Source organism: Adelges cooleyi, unplaced genomic scaffold, assembly GCF_023614345.1.
Source record: "Adelges cooleyi isolate 19-005CV unplaced genomic scaffold, UGA_ACOO_1.1 ACOO_flye_CR_arks_rails_tigmint_CR_PRNA_1, whole genome shotgun sequence".
NCBI classification, from domain to species: Eukaryota; Metazoa; Arthropoda; class Insecta; order Hemiptera; family Adelgidae; genus Adelges; species Adelges cooleyi.
This window is the reverse complement of record NW_026095751.1, coordinates 5,481,914-5,504,331: the sequence shown is the minus strand read 5'-3', so window position 1 is coordinate 5,504,331 and position 22,418 is coordinate 5,481,914. Positions and strand designations below refer to the sequence as shown.

The 22,418-nt window shown below is 29.3% G+C and overlaps 1 protein-coding gene and 1 non-coding gene across 2 annotated transcripts in view; one reads left to right on the top strand and one right to left on the bottom strand.

Moving 5' to 3' along the window:
• Window positions 1–6,568: 6,568 nt before the first annotated feature.
• LOC126835848 (atrial natriuretic peptide-converting enzyme) overlaps window positions 6,569–22,418 on the bottom strand; it is a 43,258-nt gene continuing 27,408 nt past the window's right edge. The window contains exons 12-20 of the mRNA XM_050568699.1: window positions 21,759–21,875; window positions 15,497–15,592; window positions 15,082–15,226; window positions 14,298–14,467; window positions 14,050–14,236; window positions 13,749–13,914; window positions 12,288–12,411; window positions 10,050–10,198; window positions 6,569–9,981 (exon numbers count right to left, since the gene is read on the bottom strand). Of these exons, the coding sequence (XP_050424656.1) occupies window positions 9,763–9,981; window positions 10,050–10,198; window positions 12,288–12,411; window positions 13,749–13,914; window positions 14,050–14,236; window positions 14,298–14,467; window positions 15,082–15,226; window positions 15,497–15,592; window positions 21,759–21,875 (1,373 nt within the window). The 3' untranslated portion in view covers window positions 6,569–9,762. The remainder of the gene's footprint in view (window positions 9,982–10,049; window positions 10,199–12,287; window positions 12,412–13,748; window positions 13,915–14,049; window positions 14,237–14,297; window positions 14,468–15,081; window positions 15,227–15,496; window positions 15,593–21,758; window positions 21,876–22,418) is intronic.
• On the top strand, window positions 16,928–16,999 carry Trnah-gug (transfer RNA histidin (anticodon GUG)). The gene has a single exon. It is a non-coding gene; the product is annotated as a tRNA-His (tRNA).

Genomic DNA, 22,418 nt, shown 5'->3' with positions numbered 1-22,418 from the left:
ATACGGTAGGAATTGTGTACCAATGACAATGGTTAGCATTTCACTAGTGATTGAAATTATACATTTTAAAGGAGTCTAACTTTTAGTATACCACTGTAAGCTATTTGCCTTCCTCTTAGATTATTTTCAATGGAATTCTTGACATTTCAGAGTACTGTTCGTTGCCATAACTGATAGCTACCGCGTATCTCTTAGTTTCACACCTATTTACTACCTACTTATTATTGCATTCATATCTCACTTGTCTCGAAGAAGCTAAACTAAAACCAACCGCACGTCATTCCACTACAAGTTCCGTCCGTTTTAAGTTTTGAATGTTTTACTGCAAACTGTCAGCCCGATGATTAGTAGTTCGAAACTTACTAGAAACGTGGTAAGTATTCCAAATTTGGTCTATACGGTCTGGAACCTGTCAAGTTGGCCCTCCTTAAAATTGAAAATATATTATCTAGCAGACACTTTTCTATTATTCTATGTAACTAATCAAGTTTTATTTTTTTATAATTATATTCAGTGCTTGACTTGTACTTAACTGGTAAAAGAGCAATTTTATCTAAAATAATATTTTTAAAAACCTAAATAGACATATCTCTAAAAATAAGTATTAATAAAAGTATATATAATAAGTATTAAGTAAATAGTATAATAAAAAAAAGGGTTTCTGTTTTACATAATTAAGATTAGAAAATTATGCGATATAACATCTGCTTCAACTTAAAACCCTTTCAACTGTTTATCATTTTAAGTAATTATTCAAAACAAACAATTTCAAAAAATATTTTACAATAACATAAATAAAAATGTTCTCAAAAAGAAAAACAACAAAATTGTAATAATTCTTAACAAAATGAGCTTCTTACGTTAAATAGATCATCCGATATACTGGTATTAATTTATTAGTAAACATTAATAATATCCTATTTAACTAGTAGAAAACAATTAACGATAGCAACTTACGCATTTGTCAAGTCAAATTGATTTGCCGATTTCCAGAAATAAATGTACAAAACAAAGCAAGTTACATTTTATGTATTTCACTACACATTTCGTTATCAAATAAAAACTGAACTTACATTTATCAGTTGTTCTTAGAATTGTTTTCTTAATATTTATTTGGTCAGTTGTTCGTTTAAGGACAGTTTTAAACATTTTCTAGTGTTTTCCCGTAAAAATCTAAAAGTAGTTTTTGGAGCTTTAAGAGAACTCTTACGTACAATGCATACAGGTTTTAGTTCCGAAAATAAGTTATCAAACTTGTCGGTTTTCCTAAAGGCACTAAAATGTTAGCTTTTCATGACAGTCAAATGCGTAGGTATATATAAGAAAACTTTGTTTCGAAAGAATTGTTTCAGAAGATTTCTAAGGTTTAAATAGATTGTTGGCAAGTTAAAATCTTGATATTAGTAATTTACTGTCTTCTAACTATCTCTTTTTATAAACAATATTTATATGTATTCGATTTTGACTTGCGTAGCCTCCAAAATTAATCATAGATTTTAATATCATAATAGATGTTTAAAAGCGGAAAATATTATTAGAAAACTGACTAACACATATTATATTATATTATGTACACATATATATTAATTAATTATAATATTCCCTTTTTAGCTTCGATGCAAAGCAGAGATGCTATTGGAATTTTGGACGGTAATCATTGGTTTTACCATGGTGTGGGCTTTTTTGTGTCTGTATACACTGTAACTTTTTTAGTACTGGACCAATTCCTTCGAGTAGTAACTCTATAAGTCACAAATTTCATCTAGTTGGTACTTTGGGGGAGTAAAAGTTGAAAAAGTTTACTTCTTCACAGTTAAAATTTGAAAAAACCAAAAAAAAAAAAACATTTAATTGTATGTAGATTTATGCAGAATGATAGTATTAAGATTTGATCCTCAAGTACCACTTTTAGGTTTTAATTAATTTTTTTTTTTTACTGAAATTTATTTTGGCTGAGTAAAATTGAAAACGGATATTAAATTACAAGAGGCAATTATTGTCGAATGAACATACTGTAAAACCACCGTTCGCTCGGTACTTTTGAAATGATTGAAGTTTAATAGTGAACCAAGTCCTTAGTTCATTGTTACACAGAGTGGATTATGCGAAAAACAATTTGGGAGTCAATTACTAGAAATCGACTGTGATGGACTTTGTTCGTTTTTGCTCCGAACCTTCCACAATTGTCATAAACAGTGTGATTTAACTGAGTTACTTATTTGTATAGGGCGGAGTTAAGAAACTGTATAATTACATAATATCATAATATTATCTGTACATATTAATTACAATCGGTCAAAAGGATGATATTTTTTTCCTCAAGCCAAAACCGTTTAATATCTACGATTTTCAATTTTTTTTTTTTTTTACTAACTTTTTACCACGACTATATTATGTTTTTGAGCCGGTTACACCAAAGATATTTGCTGGTTTCCACGACGGGGCAATGTTGCTACGTGACGCTCAATACAGATAAATACTTGTGTTCAGTTTACTTTTATATTCATAATAAACATATCTGCGGTTAGTAATGAAATAGTGTTATAGGTTTTTCGAATAATTGTTCTGTTTGTCTAATACAATATTGTCGCGATTCAACGCGGTTCTTGCACGGAGCGTAGAAAATAAGTAAAACTGCTGTTTCAATTTATACTTAGTTCATTTTTGACATGGACACGTCGTATCGACCAAGTGTTATTTGTGCATTGTTTTGTATCTTAAGACATATCCATATGTTCCTATATACTGGTTCATGATTTTTCTCTAGGCAAGAACAAAATAGACAGAGTGCATACACCGAGCTTTGTCAAGCCCGTGCCGAAGACAAAACGCGTGACTGTAATGTTACTTATTGGCCTTTGACTTGTTTACTTTGCTTCTCCAGGGAAAGAACAGTGTGCATTCATTCAAGGGATGGGGCGCAATGGTGGGTCGTCGGTAAAACACGGGCAACGTCTTAATGTGGAAAACTGTACCTATAAAGTTCAACTTGTTCGCCGATTGCAATAATATTCAAGTATGGTAAGTATACATTTGAGCAACCACCGGACTCCATGCGCCGGTAAGTGTATTATAAACCAAATATTTTGGCATTAATTCAAATGCAAAATTGGAATGTGGTAACGTTTTCAATAACGACTACAGACTACAAACAAACGTTACAAGCAAGGCGTAATAAAAGTCAAATGTAACAGCACGGTTGAACCCATTTGTGGCATCGTGTTGTAAAAATTCTAATTATGTAAGTATACCTAGATACTTTTTAAAACAATTTAATTAGTCGGTAAAATACAACAGCGGCCTAAATGTATTAAGTATTTGAGTAGTAAGTAGATATAGTGTGTCTACCACTAAATCAAATGATATTAACCAAATATAACTCTTAAAAATATTTTAGCTGGATTGGGGAAAAATAAAAGAAGTGGTTTAGCGACAGATAACAGATTTGACAAAATTAAATTTTTGTTGTTGTTTAAGCAAAAAGCGTATTGACTAATATATAAATTGTTAGTTTTCAGAGGTAGCAACCGATGAAGCAACCGATTTGCAATCTCAATAAAGAAAATGTTATAGTAGCAACAGAGATAACCAAGACTTCAGGATTCTTCTACATCTAATAAAAGGCAATTTAGTGTTAAACGTTTGGACAACTTACCTTTACTAAAGACTTCTAAAGTGTGTGATGGTAAAAAATTGAAATATATATTATAAGGTTAGGGAAATATATGTAATTTAAAAATATATATATATAATTTATACATTACGAATAACACTTTTTTAAGTAACTTGAAATTAGCTTGGCGAGCAAAGTTTTTCGGTTGAAGAAAATTAAATTAAATGGTCAACATTCGAAAACAATGAAACAATTTGATGTCATGACAATATATCTGGAGTTGAGAAATGTAATTGTTTCTGTTGAATACGGTAAGTCAATTTTATTCTTATAAATGTCGAACAAATTAAACAGCAGAAGTAAACGATTTTAAGTATATATCTAGGTGCCAACATAAGCAACATATATCACTCTCGAGATTAATGGGATCCAAATTGTTATGGAAGTAACCGAAAAAACGGTTATACAGACTGGTAGCAAGACCAGTGATAATGTGAAATGTGGCCTACAACTGGTCAGGAAGATAAGGAAAAGCTAGCTGTCTATCAATTAGACATAGTGGTAGAATTAGAATAGAGTGCAAATAAAATAAAAAAATGTAAAACCTTACCATAAGAGAAATAACAGCTAAGGCAAGCAACGAAAACGGGTAGGGACGAGCGAACAGAACATAGACATGGTGTAGTAATAGCTGTACTTATCAAGTTCAATCGGCTGTTAATTTTTTTTGCGAAATTTTTTTTGTCGCCATACAACCGCTTTGCAATTTTTCATATGCCATAATTTTATTTCTGCTTCGGACCGATCACGGTCGACACTACCAAAAATAGGTAGGTAAACATTATTAATTGAATTCAAATATTAACATAAATCATAAACGTTAACATTTAATTTAAATATTTAGTTTCAGTCGTGGACTAGGCCTTCTTAGACGTTTTGAACGACACACCGGACGTGGAAGTGAAACGTTTGGTTTGTCGGCAAAACTGTTCTAAGAGGGGAAGCCACGCAAAAAAAAAACGAGCCTGATACTCTACCTCAAAGGTGGTTTGGAAAAGAGTATAATATTATTATTGCACACAAACACACCAATCATACAAGTGCAACGTCTAACCGTAATGTAGCCTATTAATAATTGAATAAATTCAGATATTGGTGTCAGTCAATATCATCAAATGATAACTAAGTATGTTTTATTGATTTTATTTTATCCATCGTTTTGTTTAGTTTTACCAATTTTCATACAACCGAGCAGATATGTATATGTATTTAAGAACCTAATGAGTAAGTGAACTGTGTAATCTTGGCAATTTAGAACGTGAGCAGTATTGTCTACTGCAATGTATTAAAACTAATTGTTAAAATTGATTATATTATTCAAATCGTTATGAGTGTACAACTGTTAACCAATACAATAACCGGCAATACAGTAAAATATATCACTTAATCAATATTATGGTTGCTCTTGTAATTCAGTTATAATAAAAAAAATGTTAGATAAAAGAAAAAGATATTATTTTTACCCTTTTCAGTCGTCGAGTAGTTTGAAGATTCAAACAAACATACTCCATATCTGAATCGTTTATTATTTATGTAACGTGATAGGTATGTCACAATTTTGTTAAAAATTAATTTGCAGAAAACACATTTTGTTTGGACTAAACAAATATATTACATAATATATTTATAATATAAATTTGAAAGTGATTTTATTCATTTTTATGTATAATAATTCCTGTAGACCTGTGACTTCATTGTCCCCTTGTTGCTTTGATTCCATTATGCCTATACTCTACTGTACTAGTCCTCTCGGATAAAATCACTTTCAAATTAAAGCTTTGATGCTTATTTGTAAATACAGCACCTCAATTTAATACTTTCTAACTTTGCTGGTTTACTTGTGCTTGGTTTGGACTGTACTGGCAAAATATCTGAACATAATAAGTAATATTTTTTAATTTGTTTATATAGTAAAATGTGGATGGCGTTCCACATTATGTATATTTAAAATTTTTAGGTTACTGTGTGTGAATAAATTACATGTCATCAGGTATTTTAAAATAGGAATGGTCGAGGTGGACTGGGATAAAATATCCGCCTGGGCTATTATATAAATAAGCTCACCATTTACATGAAAGCAATCGTCATTGGTTAAATTATGCAGAATAATAGATCTTACGAACTCAAGAGACCCAAATTCTTGGAGACTCGGAGGTTAGAAGACGATCGCCCTCTAGTTTACACTTTATACTCCGGGGGTATTATCATTGAGTACATAATGTAATGAGAATATATACTCAATGGTTTTATCCATGATTCATAGATCTAAACAACGTGCTATTAGTCATTAATACAAATGGTTTTCGTCGCGACGGTAGATTTTGAGGTTTAATAAAGGGCGTTAATTATTTTTGAAAGCTTCATATGACTGTCCAATATTACAGCATTGATAATGACTTAGAATTACCAGGCAAATTTTTCTACAAAAGATTTAGTACATTTGTAAAAAACTACAAATATTAAACAACTAGCCACATTTATTATAAAAATTATTTTTTTACCCCATACAGTGAAGTATTAAGTGATTGTATTACTTACTATAATATGCTTCTACTATTAATATGTTACTGTTGCATTAGTTGAACCGTTAACCCTCGTTTTCGAAGCACAAAGTAATTAAAAACAATTTAAGTAGGTATTGCGATAGAGCAAATTAGTTTGTCAAACATTGAGAAAGAAAAAAACTCAAAATCTTGATACTTTTTTTATCACTTATTGAATTATTAAAAGTATGATCTATAACATTTAAAGGAGGCACAATACATCACTGGACATTGAACAACAGTAAGCAAATTATATATATATGTATGTATTTCTTGTTTTCTATAATAATATATTGTATAGCACATTCTAACGTAAATAAATATATATACTCATATACATACATGTTATACATCGTTGGCCTTTTACAAATGGCCATGGTTAAAATACTAATGTTTATTTATGTATTTTGACAATTTTTAGTAGCAGAAGACAACGTAGAGTGAGCAAGCCGCCAATAGTATACATTGTGGAAAATATTATTAGTGTTTAATTGTGGAACATAAAATTTGTTTTTTCAAAATCAACAAGGATTAAAATATGTTTAAAAAACTATTTTCTTTGTCACTCTTTGCATAGTTTCAAGGAAGACGAAAATATACTATGTTTTCGTTAACTATAGCTAAAATAAATATAACTTGTACCTATTTATATTGGTTTTCTTCTACTTATATACTAGCCGTCGATACATAAACGGTATATATAAAACACTTTATACAATACAGACAATTCAGAATATTCAAAATAAAAATATACTGGCTAAGCGCTATGATTTTGGTAACATAGTTTTCATTTTATATAGAAAATATAACTTAACTTAATCGCATAGCTGACAATAATGTATGTATACAAACATTTACATATTTGGCGAACACTATTGTTTATGGTAACTATGACATTTTCTGCAATTAGATTTATTTGTATAATTTCATGTAAGGTACATTGTAGTTATATGTCCAATGTATTTAAAAAAAAAAGACAATTTTATTTGTTATTCTATTTCTAGTTTTACAACATTTTCATTAAATATACAAGTGCTTTCTACTTTTTGGTAGTTATATATTATAATGTATATTATCCAATATATTACCGAACAATTTTAAAAAGCTTTGACAATACTTAAAATTTTTATCGGTACAGATACTTTCTTTCGAAAAAAGGACCTTATTTGCAACAAGTCAAAAAATTTGAGATTACCTATTTATAAACATTATACGTTTACTTTTATAACACTAGCCTATTTTACTATTTTCATATCATAAGTTCATATCACATTGTTCCAAACATTGTCATACGATATAGTGTTTATAGTGACTGGTAAGTTTTTAGTCACTATATGGTACTATGTATAATCTTTTAGAAAAATAGATATTAATCCAATATTCTTATAGGTAACGCGCGAGAATCATATCTCCATTATATATATTTTTTACAACTATGATCTTTTAAACAATACTTATAGTTTCATACCTGATCACACTGAGAACTATATTCTAGTTTTATATTTTTTACAAACATAATGTCAACGCTACAATTGTATACACAACATTGACTATACGAAACACAATCAATTAGCTAGTATATTGTAATAACACATATTACTTATTATTTTTAAAGCTAATCACGTAAAAAGCTTGAGCTAAACAATAATATAATATATTTTTGGAGAATATTTACATCATGTAACGGCACTAATCTAATTTATTTTACTCAAATTACATGTACCTATTAACTGAGTCTATATAATATATATTTGATCGAACGTACATTAGGATGTTATACAACATTTAGATTGTGGTTCATTAGACTTGTTTACTGTAGATAAAACTTATGATGAAGTGCGAGAGTATCTAACTAGGTTAGTAAGAATTAGAAATGAATATAAGAAGTTTAAGAGTTGCTCCCAGAAATATAAAAAATAAGAGGAATTAGGATGATTTGGGAGTTTTCAAAATTGTGGTCACCAAAAAATAATGGCGGGACGTTATAAATTGAGACTTAGAAATGTATGAAGTAAATAAATAAAATAGTGACGGATAGAAATTTGGCAAGAGGGAAAGAAATGAGGTTTATGGGCTAATTGACCACATTGAACCACATATCTGTCAAATATTATGAAATCAACAAAACTATAAAGCCGAACTTAAAAAATATTATATACTTTCACCTCGCAAAAGTATCTCACCAAACAAAACTTATATTTTTGTTTAACTATAAAGTACACTTGGCATAGAATATTTAAAATTTTAAACACGTAAGGTGTATTTTACAAAAATAACCTAAGCATATTTTAATTTTGTTAACTTTATTTGTTAACAGAAGTCGCTACGTTTTATATATTTGTTTTATTTCATTAAAAATCTTTGTAAAAAATCTCACTTTATTGTCTTATAAGCATTTGATTTATTGTCTATAAAATACCAACATGGCGTTATTGGGAGTGTCGCGATCCGATCGCTGATCAAAAAACGTTTTCAATAAATCTGACTGCTTACAATTAGATTGTATATCGCTTGTATATTACACTCTGTTGCCTTTCATTAGTAGTGCTGATCCATCATTAAGATCCTAAAATATTACTACTAATGAGCAAAAATGATCAAACTATATGGAAGCAATATTTTCAACTAACGTACAACTTGTACGGTACAAAAGATAAATTAATTATCTTATAGGTGTTAAACAAAAAATGACATTTTTCGTTCAATAATACAAGTTTAGGCTTGTGTACTGGTAAAATTGAAGCTTTTCAATTAGTAAATATGAAATATTGGCGTATAACTTTTTTTTAAAGTTTCCACTTAAAAGTAAACTTTTTAACTAGTGTTTTATTCGAAAATTATTAGAAAATAATGTTATTTTCTCAAAAATAAATGTATTTTTATAAAGTGTTTCTTTAATTTTAATAATTCACATTAAAAACTTGTATTACCTGAATTTATGAATAAATTATTGATGTGTCGGTGTTTTTAATTTTTTTTTATACTTTGTTAAACAAATAGTACCTATTGGGTAATCAGTTTAAATGTATATGTATATATATATATATATATATATATATAAATGGACGGATGGACTATATGATTGTACATCTCTTTTGGCGCAACTGCGTCATTTTAAAATATCGTTACTTAAATATTATTATTGTTTCATACAACTAACATTCAAGCGCAACGCATTTGCTTGTGTTTTGTACGATTTTTATATTTTATACCTTTTGATATTTTAACCGAATAAAAAAACAACACCTCCGGTTATTGAACATAAAAGAAAAAGCTACCACTCGTGGTGACACTATAGAACTCATCAAACAGCATCCAATTTGTAAGCCGAAACAGGGTTTTTGTGACTAGAACGATCAACACGTGTTCGTTCGTTGCAAAGGTTAAAATTAATGAAAGGCCAAAGCAATTCAGGAGTCGTTTTCGGAATATCACAATTGCTAAACAATGATATGCGCCCGGGTATCTCGATGGATATATGTTTGGAAATTAACGGGGTTGATGGAGATTTTTATCTACGGTTCCACCGGCATTAGGTAGAGGTACTCAATATTCTGTGCTTCGATTGTGTTCAATATCTGCACCGTTGATAGTGACATCTTCTTGAATGTGGTCGGTAATCCATTGTGTGTACATGGGCACGTTGACGTAGACCCCGGGAAGACTTGGAGTCGCACACTCTACGCCCCAGCTGACGATGCCGCCTACGAACCACCGGTCTTTGTGTCCGTCCATCGGGCAAAGCAAAGGACCTCCCGAGTCGCCCTGCAAGTCCAAATACAGATAACGTACACTATTCAGTTAAAACTGTATATTAAAACGAAAATGGTTACCTGACAAGCGTCTTTTCCGCCTTGCTCGTAACCGGCGCATATCATTCCCTCGGTTATGTTCACGTCCTTTTGCTTTAGCCAAGTGTTGCACAAATCTCTGTCTAAAACGGGTACTTGAACTTCGTTTACCGTTGGTTCGTAATCGGCGCCTAAATAAAAATAAAAAAACCATCAAAGTCCCGTTAACGTACTCGATACGTTCGATTCAAAGTATTAGAAAACGATTTCGTTGTTTTAATTGCACCGTTTGTTATTATTTTCGCTATAAAATAGACTAAAATTACTAAACATATACTCTTCTAATAAATAATATTCGTTTTTAATTTCACGTGGACCGGAGTTGCACAAATGTAGTTTCGTAACGAAATGAAAATAAAACAAATCGAATAACGTTTTAATTGAAATAACACCACATACAGTTATTCAAATAATTTCATAAATTGTTTATTTGATTAATGCCCACCTCTGACATCACTTCAACTGTAAATAGATAAGAATTAAGCTTAAGCTCTTGGATTAAATACTAAAATGATAATAGTTACCAGTCCATTTTTATTGAGTACATAATGTACTCCATATACAACCAATCAAAGCGAATAATCAAAATTAAAAAAAACTCAGATTTTGAAGACAATGGAAATTAAATGCAAATTCGACTAACATGTGATCATTCATTTTATATTAATTCTTCTCAAGTAAAAATTATTGCTCGAAAAAACATTTCAATACATTAATCCGGATTTGAATAGGAGTTTTAGAGCAGCTGTTGTAACTCAAATACTTTTTAACAATCAATATAAATCTATTTACTACAAAGGCATACTAAATACAATGACGTTTGAATGTAGATCCTTTATTATTGATGAAAAAAAAACAACTGGCCAGTCAACCTTTTATAAATTGTTTTTTGTTTTTAATTACCAAATTGATTTATTATATACATCGACAAAAAAACCCGGTAAATCGTAGGCTTACTCTAGTATTTTATTGTTTTCAGCGTCCAACATCATTAACTTAATTAGAACGTTACTAATTTCGGGTTATAAAAAAAAAAAATGTGAGCAAAATAATAGTTAACCCCGATTCAGAGTGGAAAATGTTTTGATTTTTTGTTTGTGTCAAAGTGTAATATATATAATTCATAATATAATAGGTAGGTTACACTAATAAACCCAGTATAAAAATAACCCTTTTTTTTAATTTGCATAGAGCATTTTCTTGAAATTTAAAACAGATTTTTTACTTTAAAATGTATCACTACATGTTAAAAATATATTAAGCTAGCATAACAATCAATACGAATAAAAAATATATTAACAATAAACTACGAATAACATTAATAATATTTATTTTTATTATATCGTCGAAAATAGCTTCAGTGTTCTATTTTATAATTTATAAATGAACAATTATTTTTCATGAAAACGCATATATATTTATAATAACTACTATGGAACTAGAATGTCCTACACAAAGTTGGGAAAAATAGAATTTTATTAAAATTGTACGTTGAAAGTTGAAACTATATGTGTAGTTTTTCAATTTAAACGTACTATTTTAAAGCAGTTGGGTTAAGGATTTTTTAAAGTCTGAATAAAATCCAACTACAGCTGTATTGAATTGTTTTATAAAAGTGTAATTTGATATCATCCAAGCGTTCTGGAAATTTTGCTACCCATATTGTATTGTATTAAATCGTCAAGACTTGAAAGTTTAAACTGTCCAAAGTTTATATTGAGTCGAAGTTGTCTTTTTTTTTTTTAGGCCCTTTGGGTATAGTTTGTAAGTTTTTAAATAGAATCAGGGACCCGTAAACAGCAGGTGGTTGCGAACGAGTGCTACGGACATAATTAAAATAGGTACGTAATATTTGTTCTACCCGTTGAAATTACATTTCAAGTAACTATTGGCAAATATCAAGTGTCTTTGGTGTTTATCAACGTTTATGTAATTACCCGTTAGGTTAGAGGTTAGGGTAAATAAAACAAAATTAGATAACAAAACAATTTTTTTTTAAGCATTGACCACAATTTGGAATATTTGATTTAATATGTGGGTGGTTTGTATCTAGTTTTATTGTATAATGGATAGTAAAAATTAATTTTATCTAATCTATTCGGTATCTATTAGTCATATTTATTTATCAAGTAATAGAGTTTCCACATTAAAGGCTAGTACATTGAATTACTACACATATATATTAACATAATTTGCATTAACCATAATAGTTTATCATACCTTCTAGACCATTTCTTCTTCCCCAACCAATAACTGTACAGCTGATATTGGGTTTCAAGACCATATTCGGCTTAGGCAAGCACACGGGAAGCAAAAATTCGTGAAATGTTAATCTTTCGCTGAGCTACAATAAGATAAAATTAATAAAACATTTTATTTTAAATAAATTCATATGTTACGCAAATATTACACATGTATACATAACTGAGACAAGCAAATTCTTTAACTAATATTTCTGAAAAATAATAACTTATGATTTTAAAAGTTGAAACATTAAGAGGCCCGCTAAAAAAAAATATAGTTTAAAAAACTAAAAAACACGCTTAAATAGTAAAATAAACTAAAAAGTAGAAAATAATTTTCAATATAGAAATCAATTAAAAAAAATAAATAGTATTATTGTGAAAAAAGTGTGGGGCGCTTTTCAAGAACTGATATATGTAGCACCCCACGCTTTTTTCACAATAATACTATTTATTTTTTATTGATTGATTTCTATATTGAAAATTATTTTCTACTTTTTAGTTTACTTTACTATTTAAGCGTGTTTTTTAACTATATTTTTTTTATTTTACACTTTTTAGTTCGATGTGCTTTAAAATCGTGTTTTTTTAATTCTAGTACATACGTGTCTCTATTACTTGAAAACTTCAGGTAAACAACAATGAATACACGCATGTACGTTCGGTTGCCTATCTCTTTTAGTTACATAGTTACATACAAACATACAAACAAATTACATAGTTACATACAAACATACAAACAACAAACATACATACATACAAGTGAAGCTAATAATAAGCGTGTTAAAAACATGACTTAACACGAATGAGTAATACGGTTTTAAAAACTTTGTTTTTAATATAGATTTTTATACAGCCTACACGGACCTTCATGGGTTTCAAAACTTCTGTTTGTATGCATTTGAATCACAGTTTGAGTAACATTTTTTTCAGTTTTTTTACATTACATTATTATTATTTTTGGTAATTTAAAAAAAATGAGTCCTCCGTAAGAACAAGAGATAACATATAAAATAAACATAAAAGATAAACCACCTAAAAATTAGTAAATTATCTTTTATTTTTATATTTTTCACCGGCAAACAACAAATTATTAATTAGCTAAATTTCAACTTTACGGTTTTAGCTTTAAAAAACAATACAATATATCGTTATGTAAAAATGATATTTAAGGAAAACTAATTCAAAAGCATTATGAAAATTATAAAAAGCAACAAAATAAAAATTTAATATCCCATTATTTTTACCATCGTGCAACAAGTTTAACAACATCTTTAATTATACATTATTATTGTTTTATTTTGAAGTTTGAATCTTGATCGATCGTTTATTGATGCAATAGAAGATTTTAATTTTAAATGTAGATAATATAGCTGAATTGGAACAACATAGTTTTACACAAGTAGCAGTTACAAAAAAAAACGTTGTATCTATATACCTTAAAAATTGCAATATCATGATCGTGTTGAACGGGTCCATTGTTGTATTTTTCATGCCTGATTATTTTTTCCACTTTTACCTTGCGCCCGAAAAACGAGTGCGAGTGTCTCCTAGTCATGCCCAATTGGATAGTCCACTCGGAGAAGTCGTCCAAAGTATTTCGACTGAAAAAAAAAAAATGATAAAGCGAACACGAATTACCGGACAAGCCTTTTAAATAAAACCAAATAAAGGGTACTTTTTTTTAAATTACACTTTTGTTACATTTTAATTTTTTGTTTAAAAAAAAAAACCCTTACCTTCCGGTACAATGAGCCGCAGTTAAAACCCATTGTTCTGATATCAACACACCCGCACAGTAGAATATCTCATCAGGTCCACCGAGAATGGCTGCAAGGAACGGCCAGTCGCCGGGAAGTGATGGTTTCCCCCCCACTATTCTTTTCTGTCGAAACATGGTCTGTGGTCGTCTCCTGACTCCGCACTCTAAACAGTCAACAGTGTGGTGTAAATATTGTATCACTATGTATGGTCGGTAAAAACTTACCAAAGTTTGAACAAGTCAACGTTATCGACGGATACAAAAACGAATCGGGACAGTCCCTTACTTCCCTGTACACGGTCATCTTGTTTTCGTCGTAATACTCAGCAGATTGGTTGTATGTGACAGAAGCCAAAAGCTTGTTGTTTGATCCCAGATTGCTTCTAGTCGATACCCTGTGCAATAATAAATATATATTTAGACCAACTGTGTGAATTAATTGATGTTTAAAGTGATTTTTTAAATATGTCTTACATTTTTCAACTAATACCACGACAGTGTTATAATAGACTATACGTTTTATATTTTACGGTTTTTACCGGTTAAATTGTATTTAAATTATTTGAATACGATGACCGAACAGGAAAAATTTTAAGTTAAAAAATGATAAAACATTTACCGTGCTCGTTGTCTACATTGTAATGGAAATATGCAATTAATTTGTCATTTGGAATATTTGTAATTACGGCCCATACACTACATTTTTCGGAATTCCCAAAAGCTAATTTCTTTAATAATTAGTTGTTGATATATGAGAAAAATTAGGAGTAGAACTACTAGTACTATAGTTTGTTAGGTTCAAGCCAATAAAGTCGCTATTAGCAGAAATCGGGAAGGCTATTTGACGTGATAAGTAGTAAATTCAATAAAGTTAACATATTATTTGTTAATAATTGACCTATGACACCATAAATACTTTTTTATATATATAGAGAGAGAATCAGTGAGAGGAAACTGTTGGCCACATGACTTCCCTTGAAATAAATAAACTGGATTATGTTATTCTCACTTGTATCCGAGAATGTTGCAGATTATGGTAGCCGACAACGTTGAATCCCAACTCTGAATGCACGCGGGTCGCCATGAAGTTATGTTTGGCGTGTAAAGTTCCAATACTCCTTCACCTTTCTCTCCCATTTGGCCATTTAGTCTCACTGCAATCAAAACACATTGTATGTCATGTCGAGCCACAGACAGATTTGGGCCAAATTTAATTAAAAAACCAAAACGAAAATTAAACAAAACATCGAGTAACTTATTAATTGAAATAAAAAACAGATAACCTATTTATTAGAATAATATATTAGCAGTAGTTTATTCGAACAAATAACCGAAAAAAATATTCGAAAAATACATTATTTTTTTCAAACCAATAACGCCCAACTGACCATAAAATCAGTATTTAAAATAAGTTATAATTTTACCACAATTCCGTTCGTCTTGACCCCACTCGCAATCTGACACACCGTTGCAGATATGTTCGGTTGCAATGCACTTACCGGCACCGCAAAACAACTGATCTATAATCAACAAAACACAGATAATAAGTATTGATGAGGTTGTGTCCACGTAACGTGATAGATGTAAATTAATTTTAAGTTGTCAGATAATATCAATTAAATGTTTTTATTTCATAACATCAATTGTTTAATGTAGTCGATAAATTGATAAAAATAAATGTTTTTTTTTATTCCTAACAAGGATAGCACGATTTTAAATCGTCCAGTTTTAAATCTGACGTTGTTGTAAATTATTTTATGAAGTGTATTTACTTCAAGTACCAACTGTCTACTCTGGTAGATAATCATTGCACAATGCGAAAATGTTATCGCCTATAAAACATGAGTATAGTATAATATTAAATTACACATAATATTCAACCTTTCCTTTCAAAATCTAGCAAAACACTAAACACCCTTTTAAACCTTTAAGTACGATACGTTAGGTATACATTTTTTATAGTTAAACATTGCCTTCATTCTTGATTTCTTAAAAAATAACACATTACTTAACATTTGATTACATTTGAAACTCTAAAATGTTATTGCTAATAGAGTTCTCTAAGTGATTTTTATATTTAATTAATTTTTTTGTAAGTCTTCGTTCTTAGCTTTAAATCTGTCTTAATACGTCGTAGCTATCCACGTTTTGGTATCATAATAATTCAATTTTGTAGTGATCTACTTAATGTCTCAATAGTTAATACAGATTATTTCAGAAAATATAAAAAGTTAATGTATAATGTCGTCTTTTCTTTCTATTGAATGAATACAATAATTTCCACATTATCTCATTTCTTTGTTACTTTTTATGCCTTATTAGACGATTAAAATGTTATCAGTCTTATCAGCTCTCCAGTCAATTTTAGGTAATTTCCATTTATTTTTTTTATTTTTTTTCGCATCAATTAGGTTTAAAACAATAATGTCTACGGGAACTCTGGCTTCAAAATATCTTAATGTACAACAGCCATAAAAAATTAACACTCATTATTAACTACCGAGTTTGTAATAAGCTACCGGATTGTTTTGAAATACCTAGATACTAATAATCACTTGAATTCTATAAAAAATATATTGGCTTAGTAAAAAGTAGTTTAGTAAAAAAAATCTACAAGAATATTTTACGATGGTGACATAAATCATTATGTATCCCATTTTGATTTCGCGCGCAGAGTTTAAGTCGTTCATAAATCATATTATTAATATGTAGGTATGTAAGTACCACATCTTTATTGCTCATTTTGATTATACGCCAAAATATGCATGCAGCATGTCCCAGGTTAGGTATGCGATGTATGATGTATGTACTTTTTGACCGTATAAAGAGATCGTTTTCTAGATCTTTCGCCGCAGGCCGTGATCGTCTAGTGGTTAGGACATTGCGTTGTGGCCGCAATAACCCAGGTTCGAATCCTGGTCACGGCACATAACTTTTTTGCATTTTTACAATTTATTTATATTTGGATTAAATATTTCCGTTACGATATTTAAAAAAATTATAATATATTAGTTTTCATTATGCTATGTCATTACCTTAACAATTGGCTAAAAATATTTACTTTTTGTGATCTTTGTTTAATCAAAATAATTAGTTAAACAATTGAAAAAAAACAACAAAATTACCATTTTAAAGAGTAGCATTTTTTTGATAATTTTGACTGATCGTTAAAAAGTTATAAACTGTACTTGAGATAATATTATGACGGAGTAAATAAATGCGGTGGAGTGTTGCGCAAAAATGTAAAATATATATATTTCATTGCACCACTATAATTATTCCCGGCCTAACTCATCTACAATTAAGAACGTTAAAAACTCCAAAACTTGTGAACAACCCGTCAACGTTTTCAACAAACCCTAGTTTTAAAATAACTTTTTCATATTTTAAATTAAATTTTTTGTAAATCTAACATTACTGTACTTTCGGTTCCGATTCATTTTGTGCGTTCTCCGCTTGTATATAAAGTTATGTTAATTGGTTATTTACCGTATAGTTAAATGGATATTAAGAAAATATTGAGAAATAAATACACCATCTTTAAAAACGTAATTAATATTACCTACTTATAACAAAAGAAATATTTTAAAACTTAAACTTGATATTGAATAGCATTACTTGAGCATATGTTTAACGTAATAAAATTATAATTCTATTTTATAAAGAGTGCTAAATGTAGGATTGCTTACCACCTGAACATATTATGGAAAAATTAATTTCAATTATAAATAATTTAATTTTGTATTATTTGAATCTTATCATGATCATAAATAGTATTATTATAAATAATAATAGTAATATTGATGTATACTTTATGTACAAGCTATTAAATGGTCTCATCTCTTGTCCAGAACTTTTAAGTCTCGTCTCAATTCATGTTCCCCAATATTTCTCCCGTTCATGTCCAACTTTTTCAATATCGTCTCATAGAACTACTTTCGGCTTTAATACTCCTCTAAATAGAATGTCTATTGAGAGTAATAAGTTAACTTCTTTTGATTTTTTTAAACCCGATAGTCCGGCATTACTGAAAAGCTTCTTAAAATAATAACTGTTATTTAAAAATTATTAATTTTGTTATAAAACACTTTATATTCTAATTTTTTCTTGTTTGTATAAGTTTGATTGTTTATTTTTATGCTGTAATAATGTATGTTCTCTTTTCTATCTTGTAATTTAATTTATCACTATAATTAATTTAATTACTGTACTTGAGCCTTTGGCGTAAACTCAATAAATAAATAAATAAATAAAAATAAATAAATTAGTTAATAGTGTTGTTGCATCTGACAGATAACCTTTTTTTTTTACTTTGGATAACTCCGGGGAAGGACAGCTTTCGCATTGCTCCTGTCGACAGTTAACCTAAGCTAAGCAAAGTAAACCCAATAGTGGATAGTCTCTCTAGACATGTCCGAAAAAAGAACCTGCCACTAACCAAAAATCCCACCGGCTATACCGTGGGAAGAAAACAACATCTGTTGTCTTTATCCTACAATAGGGTTGGCCGTGATGCCGTTGCCGCACGCGTTGCCTCTATTAATTGGAACTGTAGGTTTATTAATTTACTATATTATTAAATATTTATAATTTTGTACGAAAACTTCTTAAACTATGACGTATAACACTTCTCTAGACACCACTGGTTCGAAAATCACTTTACCTGATTATAATAATGTAAACTTCATAAATTATTATTGGAGTAGAAGGATTAAATTGACCGATCCTGTTTGTAACCGCTCAATCATTATTAACAAAACACTGTTGATCGCAGTTTTATGATATATTATCAAGATATATATCTTGATAATGATAATTAATATCGCGCTCTTACATTTTTCTCTCTAGACGCTAGTCTAGTTGTTGACATTTAATACTAGAATAATATTTAATATACTTACTTACATACTAAAATATATTAGTATTATAAATCGTTGACAAATGGCAAGATGAAATGATAATTTTATGATTAATTAATTCATTTTTTAATGTAATCAGTAATCATGATTACATTATTATTAAATAAGACCCTATCCACAAAAATAAAAACAAAATGTTTTTAAAAGTCAAGAAAAGTGATTTGAACTAACTGAAGGAACAGAGATGGGCAATTCCTTGTCGCCTTTCATAGCTGAGTTATTTATGATCAATTTTGAAATACTGGGTGACCACGAAAACACTTTACATTTTCAAAAAGGCAAAATAATATTAATTTTTCAAAAAAAAATTGTTTTTACTTATGTAACATGTTTGTGGGTGTATGCCATTTATTTTACGGCAATTTTCGAAAAGAAAAAAAAATTATTTTATTTGATATTATGTTTGTGGGTGTAAGCCACAAGGAGAAAGTTTTTTAACATAAACCCTGCACTTTGAATGATTTGAAGGCGGCAATTCGTACAGAGGTGGCAATAAATGGCATACACACACAAACATGTTACATAAGTTAAAAAAAATGGTTTTTGAAAAATTAATATTATTTTGCCTTTTTGAAAATGTTGAGTGTTTTCGTGGTCACCCTGTGTATGTAAAAAACAAGTTTACCAAATTCCCAACAAAATAAATATTTAGATGATGTTCTTGTAGTATGTAATATCAACCCGAAGATTTTAACATGCCAAACTTTATTGATAAATTCAATTTTCAATACCCTTAAATTAAATTCACGTATGAAAAGAAAAAGTAAGGAAATTACCTTTTTTAGACTTATTTAAACGATTCAATAACCAAATCCAATAAAAAACCTACAGATTAGTAACGCACACGTTCAGGTATAATCCAAACAACTCGAACCAAACTTGGCAGTACAAAATTGAAACATTTAACAGTATAATTTTCCGACTAGTACATATTTTTATGATTAAAACTTTAAAATGAAAACTAATATTATTAAGTATACAGCTACATTTAAAGGATATAATAAAAACATTGTTTTCAAATTAATCAAGAAACACAAATGATTAAAAGAAGTCAGGACAATATAATCACTTTACCCTTCAAGGCCCAATTTGTTTATATTATAGTTTATATATATTAAGAATGCCACGTTAAATCTGATTTTTTATTTGGCCACCAAAAATAATATGGCAGTATGGTTTTTTTCTTCAATTTTTAGCTAGTTATTAAAGCAACAGAGCCATATTTACTTTATGGTAGTATCACGTTTTTAATTTATTTAAATAAACCACTGCAGTCAAAATACAAGACTGTCTCTTTCGATTTGTAGCGTTTTTACGTTAAATAAAAACTAATTTTCGTGTAATGTTTTGATTTCATAATTTGTGGACATTGCAGCCAATATTGAATTTAATAATGCCATATTTGAGTTAATGGCGTTCTTAACAACTATTTAAAGAGTGAAAGTGTCAAACGTTCCAAGTGCCAAAGTATAAAAGTTGTACTTTATAATTTGATTTGTATTTTATTCATTACCGGAAACAATTTTGTAAATTTTTCAAGTAAAGAATAGTTATTTATAAAAAAAAAACAATCATATTTAAAACTCAAAAATATGTTAAAATTGTTTCCGGTAATGAATAAAATACAAATCAAATTATAAAGTTCAATTTTTATACTTTGGTACTTAGAACGTTTGACAATTTACTCTTCATTTATACATGCAGTAAAGCCACATCTTAAAAAGGCAATCTTAAATTTACTTAAAAAATTGTAAAATGCCATAAGACTAAATTTTTACTTTTTAGGTTTTAAAGAGTATTTTATAATATTTAAAAAAGTATTCAAGTTTTTAGTTCAAATGCGTTTAAATATTATAATATCTTAGTTTTAAACTTCATATAGATTTTTCTCACAACAATACATTTTGGGTTGTGGCGGTCCTGTTGTAGGTGTGCGATTCATTTTCCCAGAGATAGTATAGATACATTTAGATTGGTTCAAATTGAATCCGATGCGAAGATGCATATTTATTACTAATATAGCCGACTATAATATTTACTTTGAGTATAAAAATCTCAAAAATGTTTGAAGATAATGCCACACGTCAGAGAAATGGAATATTTCTTATAAAATATAGCATTCCAGTACCATTTAGCGTTGGACGTAGACAAATGGAGCCTATTCACATATTTCATAGCTGTCAAAAACCAGTGTGCATTACCGGTGAAGGTATCTATCCAAGAAAACCGCAAAGCGAGAAAGTAAGTTATCCGGCAACGAAAACGAAAAGCACTTATGAATTGTTTGTCCCTAACAGTAAAAGAAGTTCTTTTCTTGAGATTTGGGTTTTCGATAAACATTTTGCCAGTTTGATAAGAAGGCCATTTATTTAACGTTATATTCCTCTCGACGAAATGAAATATTAAAAAATTACCTGAAAGTTTCCCGCGCTGTAGCTAAGTACGACAATGTGTACTACGAAAATTGAATTTTTTGTTTGCTTTAAGTTGACTTTCGCACTTAAACATAAAACGCGTTTGAAGTACAATCGAACAAATGCATCTAGTATAATATATTTTTACCGTATCGATTTTCAATATAATACACCACCAAGTTATTATAATAAATAACATAATATTATAAAACTAGTACAATAGACACAAATGCAAAATCTAAATGGATAATTCATTCACGGGGCTTAAAAAATATCATAAGATAACCTATTTTTAGTTAGGTAATTCAATGATTAGGTTTTGGATAGATGCGGAACTTATTAAAAATACTTACCGGGACATTGTGAACATTTCATTTCGTCGGTGTGGTCTTCGCAATCAAAATGGCCATCACACCGCCAATCCAGTGGAATACATCTTCTTTTATCGCATTTGAAACCTTCAAGACAATCTGTAAACATACTTAAATTATAAAATGTATTTCGATGAAAATGAGAAAATCCCGAATGGACAAGTTAAAAAAGGTATGTATACCATCGAATTGCCTTTTAGGACTTTATCCCTGTAAAGAACAATATAAAAAGATTGAAACTGCAGTTTTTAGATAGACCACTTGATAATAAATCAATTTTCCTTTCTATAATCATATTTGAGAAAATTCTTTATGTATTGCATGACATAATGCCACATGAACGAACCGTATTATTTTATTCTGCCATTTTTTTTCAGATAAGACAAAACGATACCTTATTAGAGCTGTGTAACTGTTTTAACAGTACTTTGCTATTATCATTAAATAGTTAAATTATAGTTTTACTATAAAATATAAACATGAGGTATGAGTTTTAGCCGGATTATGTGTCTTTACAGTTTACACTACGTTGAGTGATAAAATACGCTGTAAGTATACTGAGTCTGCGATTATATTTTAACATTTTTGTAGTTGGGAGTTCCTGATATAGGGTGTACGGTAAATTAAGTGGGCGCCTATTTG